Source organism: Diabrotica virgifera, chromosome 3 (assembly GCF_917563875.1).
Source record: "Diabrotica virgifera virgifera chromosome 3, PGI_DIABVI_V3a".
NCBI classification, from domain to species: domain Eukaryota; kingdom Metazoa; phylum Arthropoda; class Insecta; order Coleoptera; family Chrysomelidae; genus Diabrotica; species Diabrotica virgifera.
In genome coordinates this window covers 113,762,397-113,775,571 of record NC_065445.1, presented here as the reverse complement: position 1 = coordinate 113,775,571, position 13,175 = coordinate 113,762,397, and the positions used below count along the sequence as shown (strand labels likewise).

General features: G+C 34.0%; 1 protein-coding gene across 2 annotated transcripts in view; it reads right to left on the bottom strand.

The window, feature by feature from the left end:
• Nucleotides 1–12,927, bottom strand: part of LOC114327433 (glucose dehydrogenase [FAD, quinone]) — a 76,953-nt gene extending 64,026 nt beyond the window's left edge. The window contains exons 1-2 of one of the 2 annotated variants that reach the window (XM_028276055.2): nucleotides 12,532–12,927; nucleotides 12,271–12,473 (exon numbers count right to left, since the gene is read on the bottom strand). In XM_028276055.2, coding sequence (XP_028131856.1) covers nucleotides 12,271–12,473; nucleotides 12,532–12,682 — 354 coding nt within the window. In that variant the 5' untranslated portion in view covers nucleotides 12,683–12,927. The remainder of the gene's footprint in view (nucleotides 1–12,270; nucleotides 12,474–12,531) is intronic. The other variant, XM_028276056.2, reaches the window with a different exon arrangement.
• Nucleotides 12,928–13,175: the final 248 nt, after the last annotated feature.

Below are 13,175 nucleotides of genomic sequence, written 5' to 3'. Positions count from 1 at the left end.
GGTGGTATTATGTTTTTTTCGGGTTCAGAATTGTTGTCGGCTCTTATTTTTTGGATATAGGACTACTTTTATTACATGCTTCGTTAAATATATTAGATGCTGGTTCTTCTGTTGGAGATGGGGGGGTTTCTGATAAATGTCTTTTGGTTGATGTTGACGTTTCTGTTGTTGAAAGGGATATATTTGACACCTCCATAGAATTTATTGGAAGAAGAGGACTTGATGAATTATTTGTTTGGTTATCTGTTGTGGGAATCTGCGAGATGATACTTTGAGGTGGATTAAAAGGTGGAATAGTATTTGGCATATTAGAATTGATTAGGGAAGAGGTTTCTGATGAGCATTGTGAGGCAAGATGGCCATTTTGTTTGCATTTGAAACAAAGTGATTGGTCGTTGGACAAAAATATTTTGTAGCTAACATTATCATGATTAACCATGACAAAATCAGGTATACTCCATCTAATTTACTTACCGTTGCACGTCATCCGCCTCATAGCCCGTGACGTCACATGATACCAACACGAAATATTTAGGCGGTAGGTGTGTTCTTTTTTAGAATCACTTTGCCGAGTACACTGGCATTACAGCCACTTGACATATTTTATTATATACGCGTAGAAATAATATTTAAATATTTATATTAATGTCAACTTAATGAAATACACAATAATATGTTTCATTTAATTTGTATAAATGGATTATAAAGCGTTTTTATGAAGCACATTTATTCGGAATACACTGTAATTATAATCGAACGCAGGTGATATTTTGGCATAAATTGGTAACATTTATTTGACAGTTGCGGTGATGACACTTCATATTTATTTATATCCTTTACTATGTATGTGTTTCATTATATTTACTGTTTTTATTATGTACTTTAACGTAAGATTATAACTTAATTCTTGTTTCCTATTTCTAAAGTTTTTATTTATTTACATTGAATATTAATTTGTTTTGCTGTATAATCTACTTCCGCAAAAATTGTGTGCGTATTTTATTTAAAATGAATTCAAGAATTTTTTGTAATTGGGCAACAATGTCAACTTAGATCTCTAACGTAGATAATGACGTGCAACGGTAAGTAAATTAGATGGACTGTATGGTTATATTATCTAGGGGTTCTATGTATACTTGACGCCTAAAACTGAGTATGTGGCTATATTCAGGATTTGTAGCTTCAATTCTCAAACATGTTATTGGTGACATTAATTTCAAGCCTAGGTTCTGGAGAATATTAATTAACATTTCCTGCGGTATTGTTGGATGAACATTAGATAAGAGAAGACGTTCCGATGGAGTGACTAATCTACGTGCTAGAAGTACTTCATTATTTATTTTTATGGATCCTGCTTTATTTAGAAAGTCATCAACTACAGCTTTACTTGAAAGATAAACGCATACTCGGTTATTAGAGATTCTTGATGAATAAATAATATTTTTTGGTTGGACGAGTGGTTCTAGTTGCAAAAGATAATCTTGCAATTTTGCGCCATTAATTGAACTGAAGATGATGGCTTGTTCTTTCACTGGTAATTTTGGAGTAGTTTGTTGAGATGCAATAGTAGAGTACATTGGAGTGTTTTGAGAAGTGGTAGGAGTTTCCATTGTTGATAAAGTATTATTCATCATTTAATTTTACTTGAACGATTTATTATAAACATATTCAAGTACGGCCCTGGTTTTAATTGTTGTTAATAAAAAACCAGTCCGGTGTCGTGTTGATATGAAGATTTTATATGGATAGATTTCCAAATGAATATATTATTTCAATCTAATTAATGTTCTTCTACTCACGTTTTTGGGTCTTCTTATAACACTAACTTTATCGAACAGGTATATCACTTTTGTTAATTTACTATTGTGAAAATACTGGTATAAAATTGCGAGTATATCGGAGCTGAAATTAAACACGCTTTGTGGTTCGGAATCAGGTCCGGTCTGTATTTTAATTTTCATTTCACTATTTTATTATTTCACTTGCAATTTATTTTTTCTACGAGCGTGCAAAAATGTCTACTTTCACGCACGCATTTTAGTTTAGAAAGTTTTACTTTTCCGCACGCGTGTTACTTTTCCGCACGCGTTTTACTTTTCCGCACACGTTTTACTTTTCCGCACGCGTTTTACTTTTCCGCACGCGTTTTACTTTTCCGCACGCGTTTTACTTTTCCGCACGCGTGTTAATTTAGATATGTTAATATGGCCTTAAAGTAATTATAATACATGCAATAAACTAATATATAGATATTATTTACTAATCTATTTCAAATATATCTTATTGTGTTTATGTTTTAATGAAATTAACGCGAGAATTCGATGAAATAAAATAATTTTGACATAATATTCGAAAGTCAAATCAGTAGACAATAACAGTGGTTTTGAATCGTCGTCATGGAAACCAAGATCGTCGTCATGCTAACCAATTATGCTGAAACTTTGGTTTTGACAACCTTGTCAAAGAATTAATTTGTGTATGTATTTTCATATTAATTAAATTAGTTGATTAAGATTTGGTCATTTTTTAAAGACTCGTAGAAAAAATATTGTTCCTAACGCTTGCAGAAAGTCTCTTTTCCGCACTCGACTGCTTGCCGAACTCCCGCTTCGCGTCGTTCGGCAAACTGCAGTCGCGTGCGGAAAAGTATGACTTTCTGCATTTGTTTGGACAAACCTAGCAGGTGCATTTGTTCAGAATGTGCAATTAATTCAATGGGTCTATTGAATAAAAAGAAGTATTTGCTTTTACTTACAAGTATTTAAGTATTTACTTAATACTAATTGAATAAAGTCATTTCTTTAATGCTTTATTCAATTACCGTTAAGTAAATACTTAAATACGAGGAAGTAAAAGCAAATACTTCTTTTTATTCAATAGACCCAATTAATTGATTAAGATTTGGTCAATTTTTAAACGCTCGTAGAAAAAATATTGTTCCTCTATTGTAAGCTTTACCGTAAAGCTAGCAGCACCCACTGTTTCTCGGAAAGGGCTTCAGCAATAAATTTTTTCTTTCCGTAATAAATTAGCAATAAATTAGCAATTAATTCCTTGGGGTTGAATTTTCGATTTTCATCATCTTTTTGGGGGTGAGTTTTACGCTAGGGGATGATGGGGTAGTTTTTTGGGTTTGGTTAATATACCAATCAAGAGCAATTAAATAGCAATAAAATATGCCGTTAAAATGATCCCCGTACTCCTTTTCGTTGCCGAGATATAGAGTGGGTGCTGCTAGCTTTACCGTAAAGCTAGCAGCACCCACTGTTTCTCGGAAACGGCTACAGCAATAAATTTTTCCTTTGCGTAATAAATTAGCAATAAATTAGCAATAAAATATAGTCTTAGTCTGAATTTGGTCTTATGAAGTGGTGCTGCTGACTTTACCGACATGCATCTTTGGGCATTTCAAAGATAGGTCTAAATCCCGCGTACCAAAAAAAGTTGATTAAACCCTTAATGTACATATTAACTTTTAAGCTTCAGTCAAAAAATGATCGAATTTTTTTAAAGAGAAAATGTTGTGTTTATTTATGTATAATTAAATTGAAAAAAGTATTTTCAGTGGCGTAGCACTTTTACTTTACCTGGGGATGAGGCGAGTTAATAAATTATATTTTCTTATATACAAATTAAATTATTATAATATAATTAAATATACACAAATATTCTATATAAAATCTCTATAATATAAGGCATAAAATAGTAAAATAATAAAAACTTAAGACTGCTTCAAATGCACTAACGCTTTGTTTAAAAACAAAATACTGAAAATTCTACAAAATTCAATTCGTATCGATTGTCAATGGTCCGGACTGCAAGTTATTAGAAAATAAATCTCATTTTACAATGTCTCAACATTGGCTGGGCAATAAAAAAAGGTATCTATGTACCGCTGTTTAGTACACTAACGCTTCAAATAAAAACAGGTTTTTAACAATTCAACAAAATTCAATGTATCAATAATTCGCTGAAAGTTATTAGATAAATAAATATCATTTTACAATGACAACACAGTCTTGCCAATAAAAAAAGATATTGATTTAAAAGAAGAAGAAATGTAAAAAAGATTTTACCGCTATTTAGATATTTATATGCTTTTATACAAATACCAACTTCGCAAGTGCTTAAAAAATTGAAAGATTAAAATTTAATGGTCGCTCGTGACAGAATCAAGCATGTACAAAATTGCCAGTAAGGCATGCTGTAGTCGAGCGCATACATTAACTGGTTAATAGCAAGCTGAAAATTTGTTAATAGCTTTAACAAATTTATGATTGTGAAAACTAGCAGGTTGTTTTTAAGTTTATTCAATAGCAAACTTTATATAATATATGAAAAAATGTTTGTCCAACAAATATGTTGGGCATTTTAATAAGTCTGACACGTAGAACATGTCAAACGACAGGAATTATATTGGTGGTAAATAGCAGTCTGATTTTTGCATGAGAGTTTAATGAAAGGGTAACAAATCAATTGGAAGTTCTGTCCGACAAAATATATGGGACGTTTTCATAGTCTGAGGTTCGAAACCTGTAACCTGTTCCACAATAATTAAAACTTCCCTGTTCCAGTGTTCCCATACATCAAAGTTTGTCTGACTAGACACTGTTAAGAACAGCCAAAGTCCGAAAATTGAATTTTTTAAGTTTTTTTGGCTTATGATTGAAAATTATTCTCTGAAATCTTCTGGCCTACCGACAATGCAAAAATACCTGATCTACTCGACTTCTATATTGTTAAAGGAATTAATGTTAAATTGGCAAAAGTAGAATCTTGTTACGATCTACCCTCTGACCACTCTAGCGTAATCGCGACATAGTATGCACAAATACAAACAGTACTAAACAGCCATCACTATACAGTAACAAAACAGACTGGAGCATTTTCAAGACTAAACTAGATGAACTAATTGACATAAACATCCCATTGAAAACAGAAAGTGACACTACGCAGCAGTAGAAAATCTTCAGAAATCTATACAAGAAGCTGCTTGGTATGCTACCCCTGACTGCTACCAAACAGAATATAAAGAGCATTGCCCAACTGTAATAAAGGAAATGATTAAGAGAAAAATAAAGGAGGAGTGGCGAAGAAAAAGAACACCTGAGAACAAGACAAAATTAAATAAAATCACCAAGGAAATTAAACTACAATTGCATAATATCAAAAATAATAAAATACAAGAATATCTTACAGGTTTATCAGCAAACGCAGATAGTGAATATTCCCTTTAGAAGGCCACGAGAAAAATCAAACACCCGAAACAACAAATACCACCAATACGGAACCAAGAGGGAAACTGGTGTAGAAATAATAAAGAAAAAGCCGAAGCATTTGCAAATCACCTCACAAATGTATTCCAGCCACATCCCATGGAAGATGGTGACACAGAGGAAGAAATAAATGACTTCCTGGAATCGCCCTACCAGATGGACTTACCTATACAAAAAATCACCACTAAAGAAGTTAGAAATATTATCCAGCATGAAATCAGTCCAAAAAAAGCTCCAGGGTATGACCTGATCAACGGGAAAGTACTGCAGCAATTGACATGCAAAGGTCTGAAAATGATAACGCAAGTATTTAATGCAATATTTAGGCTAGGATACTACCCAGAACAATGGAAAGTTGCTCAAATTATTCTCATACCTAAGCCAGGGAAAAATAAAACTCGGGTGACCTCATACAGACCAATAAGCCTGCTACCTGTTCTATCAAAAATCTTGGAAAAACTTCTCCTTAAACAATTATCCCCAGTTATAGAAGAAAGGAAACTAATTCCCCATCAACAATTTGGGTTCAGAACACAACACGGAACGATAGAACAGGTACATAGACTGGTAAAACACATCAGAAGTGATTTAGAAAATAAAAGGTATTGTTCTGCTGCATTCCTGAACATTGGTCAGGCCTTCGACAAGGTATGGCATGCTGGTATGCTCTTTAAACTAAAGAAAAACCTTCCCCATCCTTTTTATCAAATCCTAAAAAGCTATATTTCCAACCGACATTTCCTAGTCAAGCAGGATAATGAATACACAAGCCTAAGACCAATAAAAGCCGTAGTACCACAAGGAAGTGTCTTGGGACCGATATTGTACTTGCTCTACACTGCTGACCTACCCACGAGTAACAGAACAATGTGTGCAACTTTTGTTGATGACACTGCTGTACTAGCCTCTCACCATGATCCAAATACAGCATCCGGAATCCTTCAGAAAGACCTTAATAATATACAAAGATGGCTTAAAAAATGGAAGATAAAGGCAAATGAGAGTAAATCCATCCATGTAACCTTCACCATGAAAAGACAAACATGTCCATCTGTAACACTAAATGAAACGCAACTCCCACAAACCGATACTGTCAAGTACCTAGGAATCCATCTTGATAGGAGATTAACTTGGCAAAAGCACATTTTTACAAAAAGAAAACAACTAGGAATAAAATTCCGAGAAATGTACTGGATCATCGGTCGTAAATCTCAACTATCTCTTGAAAACAAACTGCTGATATATAAATCTATATTAAAACCAGTGTGGACCTATGGTATCCAACTTTGGGGACAGCCAGTCAAACTAACCTAGAAATATTGCAGAGATTCCAGAACAAAGTCCTTAGAACAATGCTGAATGCCCCTTGGTACGTGCCAAACTATGTGATAGAGCAAGACCTCAATGTGCCATCCATAAAAATAGTAATAACAGAATATTACAAAAAATATTCCAAGAGACTAGAATCTCATCCAAACGAGTTAGCCAGCAACCTCACTGATGACCACAATGATGTACGACGCCTGAGGAGATTCAAAGTAGTGGACCTAGCAAGAAGATTCGAATAATCTGTGATAACTAAACTTTTAACTTATTTTAATTTAATTTATGTAAAGAGGTGATCACTGGATCTCCCTCTACTGGTCAAATTTTCAATTTTTGTCAAAGAATTTACCTATTGTTCTTAGTTAAGGACAGATTGTAAATATTACAACAATAAAAAAAAATCTTCTCTTTCCAACGATATATAACACATTATAGTAGAAAATATCCATGGTTACAAAATTATTTGTTTTTTGAACGTCTGTACTCAACTTACTTTGTACCGGTAGCTTTCTAGTCTATTAGATTAGAGGGTTTTATGTTTTTGCGATTTCCCGAATACTAGGTTTTTAACTTTTGATGTCAAATATCTCTGGATCGTTATATGATAGAAAGTCCAAATTTTTACAGTAGTTGTAGATAGATAATATCAAGTCCCGCGTAAAGTTTTATTGAAAAATGTACAAAAACAAGTAAAATAAAAAATAAAATCTAAACTTTTATTGGTTTTTTGGTAAGAGTATTTTTAAAAAATTTAAAATAAACGTTTCTTTCACTCTAACTTTACAGAAATCTACGTGGGACTAAACAATACATCTAGTTTCAAAATAAATAAAAAATTTGGTCTCTAAGTGCTTTGGTTACAGAGCTATGTGACATAATGTTAACATTGTCGTTAAATGTTACTTCGGGTGCCCTTAAGCTATTAACAAATTTTCAGCTTGCTACTAATCAACTTTTTTTGGTACGCGGGATCCAGGTCTAAGACCTGTATCCAAAAGGTCCTACATGAAGAACTGTGTGTTATGAAGTTGGTTTCTTGTTGGACCCCTGATTGGCTCAGGAAAGAGCAAAAAGCAGTTCACATCAATGGGTGTTGAAAAACATTGAAACAGTTTAACAAAGGAAGCTCAAAAAACGTTTATAGTGTTGTTAGTGGCAATGAATATTGGATTTACTCGTACAAACGGGAAAATAAATGCCAATCTGCTGTGTGGGTGTGTCATGACGAGGGAGGGTGTCACTCAAAGTCAAAGAAAATGGTCATAACTTTTGTGTCAAAATTTGATCATGTGGCAACAATTGCTTTATACGCTGTGAGCTCGTACGTAGAGGGGATATTTACAAATTCGCGAGCGCCAGTAGTGGCAAGTCTGTAAACGTTTACCGGAAATTTGACATAAATGTCAAAGTGATTAATTTAAAATTAAAAGTAAAAACATTAATTATAAAAAATATTAGTTGGTCAAAGCTGTGGTATATATTTTTACCTTAAATATATTTACGTTTTAAATACTGAATTTAAGTTTTTTTAATGTTCCGTAATATGTAATTATAAATTAATCTTAGCGCCATCTACACGATAATTGTGAAAGTATCTGAAGTAAGAAATTCATATTTTATCAATAGAACGTCAAAATGTTTAGCAAAATCTTAAAAAAATCGATTACAATTTAATTATTTTTTTGCGTTGTAGATATTAAGCGATAACAATTAAATAATAAATTTAAAAATTACCGGTGAAAGTTGAATTAGTAATCCACCAGGAGCGCCACCAGCGAAGCTCAGAGCGTATAAGATCAAAGAGCGGTTACTTCTGATTGGTATATGACGATCTGTTTACCAGAAGTTATCACAAAACTTCGCATAGCAACACATAACGGCAAATCATCTTACATCTGGACAATGTGCTCGCACTTCCCAAAAAACAATAGAGTTTTTGGAGCTTCAAAACATCGATTTAGAACAATTAAAAATTACCAATGGAATTCAATGTTATAAACTACGAACCAAAAAAGACAACCACTGTAGTTCTTTTAAGGTGGGCGTCCCTTCAAATCACAAGGTCACCTTCATGGATGATGAACTTTGGCCAAATGGTGCTCTAATAAACCATTTTATAAACCTGCAGCGCCCCACTCTACCAAAATAGCTTTGAATGGGGTTTATGGAGACTCACCACTGGAAAGTGTAAGTCCTGCGCAAGACAAAAATAATATAAATTATAATAAGACATTTTATTCAAAATTTAGTTTTAAGGTTTTATTTATTAATGTTTTGTCCATAAAAATAAGATTAATGAGCTGGAGGCTTTCATGACTGGGAGAGAACCGGATGCACTCTGTCTGGCTGAACACTGGCTATCAGATCTGGAATACAGGTCCTTAAGAGTCTCCAATTTTCTGCCAGCTTCAGCCTTCTGCTGAACAAACTGTAAGGGAGGTGGAGCAGCCATTTTAATAAATAAAAACATTCTCTTTAAAGAGTGGCATAATGTAAAAGATCTGTCCATACAGGGACAAATTGAATTAGGTTGTGCATATATTGAAAAATATAAGTTATATTTATTAACTGTATATAGGCCTCCGTCAGGCTTTTTTAACGTTTTTATTGAAGTACTGGAGGGAGCTTTACAATCACTTAACCCTACTAAGAGAATCTTGATTCTTGGGGATTTTAATATTCATTTTAATACAGATTCTCCTCACTGTACAGAATTATGTAACCTAATGCATAGTTTCGGTTTTCATCAAAATAATTTCGAAGCCACCAGACAGAAAAACTCTCGATAATGTTTTTTCCAATTTGGATCCACAGGACCTTCAGCTACAAGTTGTTGATCCTGGTATATCTGACCATAGAGGTATATACCTGGAATTTACCTTAATGGGAGGAGAACAATTTTCTGATCCTCAAAAAGTGTTTTTTAGACCCATCACTGAGAGAGGAAGATACTTGTTCTTCTCTATGATAGAGAACATTTCATGGGACTTTATTAATGACACTAATATGAATGCTAATAATAAGTTTTCCTATTTTGTTCACATCATTTCCAATGCATTCTTGACCTGTTTCCCGGAAAAGTCTTACTCTAAAAGAAAGTTGGTTTAATGACAGCTTGAGAACAATGCGTGATAATATTCAATTTTTTATAGAACTTAATAAACACCTTGATGCACCAAATTACCTACAGGAATACATAAAAAATATTAAAAATGAATATCGGAATGCAATAAAAGCAGCAAAGAAAGCTACCAATGACCAACTAATTTCAAACTCTCATAACCCGATTAAAACAATGTGGAATATCATTAATGAGTATAGAGGCATCACAAAAACTGAAACTAATTCTAATATAACACCTGATCAATTTAATCATTATTTTTTAAACATTGCCTCCGAGCTGCATAGCCGTACTCCTGCACCCCACAATGACCCACTCAACTATGCACCACCTTATGCTGAACAGATGTTTGAATTCCAACCAGTCTCTTTTAATGAGGTAAGAGATATTGTGAACTCTCTCAAAAATAAAAAAAGTAAGGACCCATTTAATTTAACTGTCAGCTTAATCAAAGGGATAAAAAATCTAATAATATGTCCTCTGACCAAGCTCATAAACTTATGTATAGCTGAGGGGGTTTTTCCTGAAGTTTTAAAAACTGCGGTGGTCATTCCAGTTTTTAAAAAGGGAGAGACAGATCAAATGTCTAATTACAGACCTATCTCTCTGTTACCTATATTCTCGAAGATATTTGAAAAATGTCTTGCTGGAAAAATAGCAAGTTTCTTTGAGTCTAACGGGCTCTTCGTTGAATCTCAATTTGGCTTCAGAAAGGGTTTGAAGACTGTTCAGGGTATTTTGAATCTTGTAACATACATCCAAGATGCTTTTGAACAAGGTAACTATGTGTCTTCCAACTTTTGCGACCTAAGTAAAGCCTTCGATTGTGTGTCCCACGAAATTCTTACTGCTAAATTGAGTAAATATAACTTCTCAATCTCCAGTATATCATTGATAAAAAATTATTTGACGGACCGCTGCCAGAGGGTGAGATTTGCAGGTGTTGAATCGGAGAGAGGATGCTTGCGCATAGGAGTTCCTCAGGGCTCTGTGTTGGGTCCCTTATTATTCTTGATATACATCAATGATTTACCACTTTCATGTCAAACTGCGCATTTCACTCTCTTTGCAGATGACACAACAATCTCATCCTGCAGTAAGGATTTGGTAACAGCAGTGGGGAGTTCGTGGGGTTCAGTGTCGGAGGCAGAACAATGGTTCCATTCTAATAGGCTGTTTCTCAATACAAACAAAACACAGTCCTTACTTTTTTCAACTAGAAATATTCCTGATGAACTGGACAATGCATCCTGTGCTAAATTTCTTGGTGTTCTGCTGGACCCTGGTCTGATATGGGATGCTCATACCACCTCTTTAGTGGCAAAGCTATCATCAAATACATTTTTGCTTCGTGGACTTTCATCCTGTGTTTCCGCTTCCATACTAAAGCAGGCATATTTTTCTTTGTGTCACTCACATATCTCCTATGCTATTCTCGCATGGGGCCATAGTGCAGGAGCGAAGGATGTATTCAGACTGCAGAGAAGGGCCATTCGCATTGTCGCCGGCTTGCCATATAGAGCCGATTGCAGACAAGTTTTTATAGATTGGAAAATATTAACATTACCTTGCCAGTATATATATGATAATCTTATATATGTAAAATGCAATATGCATAAATTCCAGACTCATGAACAGATTCATAATATTAACACACGCTTTAGAGGAAACCTTGCCCCAAAGTTTCGTAGGCTGGAGAGGTGCAGAGATGGCCCATCATGTCTGGCTATACATTTCTTTAATAAATTACCCCTAATAATTCGAGAACTGCCCTTAGATACATACAAAATAAAAATCAAAGAACTTTTTTTGGTGGGTGCTTACTATTCTCAGGAGGAATATCTCGGGGCTACCCCGTTGTGATAGTCCTACAGCTCTCTTAAATGTTCTGTGTGCTCTTGTGTTTTATGCTAATATTCTAACTTTGTGTTAAGTATTTAGACTAGGTGATAAAATTTTATAGATTTTACTTATTAAGTGTTAGCTTGCCAATGTATTTCAATGATGCATTTTAACAGACTTTGACTTATGTAAATACTCTGTATATTGACATCAATAAACTGAATTGAATTGATTTGTTAAACCATCCACTGTGTAGCCCCTACCTAAGTCCCAACGACTTCTTCATGTTCCCAAAGATCAAGAATTCAATGTGTCGCCATAAAAATGCACCGATTCCAGTCACCATAAGAAACTATTGATGTATTTAAAACAGCGATTTTGCAGGTGTCAACTGAAGACTGGAATAACTGTTTTACCAATTGGTTTGAACGTATACAAAAGTGTATCGATCTTGGTGTGACATATTTTGAAAAGTAATAAAGTACAAGTCTATATATTTTTTGTCTTTATGGCTGTATACAAAACTAAAAAGACAGCCCTGATAAGCTTCTCGACTAATAAGTAACAAATTACATTAAATTCCAATAAGGTTAGGTATAAGTCCTACAAAGTATTGGTAATGAAACTGTCCATAGTTCTTTCTTCTGTAGTTATTGTCTATTGTACTACAACTTCGCTATTTAACAAATGAATAACACAACTTACATTATTTTGCAATCCAAAGCAGCTATTTGTTTGGGGAATGCTTTGATATTGCCAATCATAGGCCGATTGTTGTAATAATAAACCAAATACAGGTACATCGAGCAAAAAATTTCCATGTTTTCCAGCTTCCAGAACTAGAACTTTTATCTTCGTATTTTCTGCAAGTCTTCTTGCTGCAATAGCACCAGCAGATCCACAACCAACTTAAAAAGCAAAATATTAATTGTCTGTTGAATACGTAAATATACACAATAATTTTACCTACGATATAATCGAAAACGATGTTGGAATTATCTGTTTCATCACAACTTAAACAGAAGATGTCTGTGTGATATGAAAGGTAAAGCAAAAGCCCAAAAAATGTTACACAAATTGTGTACAAAGGTAAAAACCATTCTTTACTTAAAAACATGACCTTTCGTATATATAACTTGCAGCATTTCGGTTTATTAAATTAGCACACATTTTACATTAATTAGATTATGGATTATATTGGAAATATGGGTTACAGGGTTACACAACAAGGAGATCGTTTGGATAGTTTTGAGTCATGAGTTTTGGGCAATGAACTGTCAATACGGATGGAATGGCCCTGTCTCATTCAAATAGTGAGTGAAGCGAGATTGCCACCAACATACAAGAAAGAGGTTCTAGAGAGAAACAGACAAGGTGCTGGAGAATTTGACAGGCCGTGTAATTTGAGTTGCCTATATAAATGGACCCGATTGAATCAGTATTCAGTCGTGTGATGGATGACCGAAGTTAAGTTTAACGTTTGAGTTAAAGTTAAGATAACTCTCAGGAATAACGTGCTCATAACTGTATAGGTAAAATTTGGTGTGATGTATCGCTCCCAGTTATGAAATAGTTATATCATCAACGTTATATTAGAAAGAAGTTTTGAA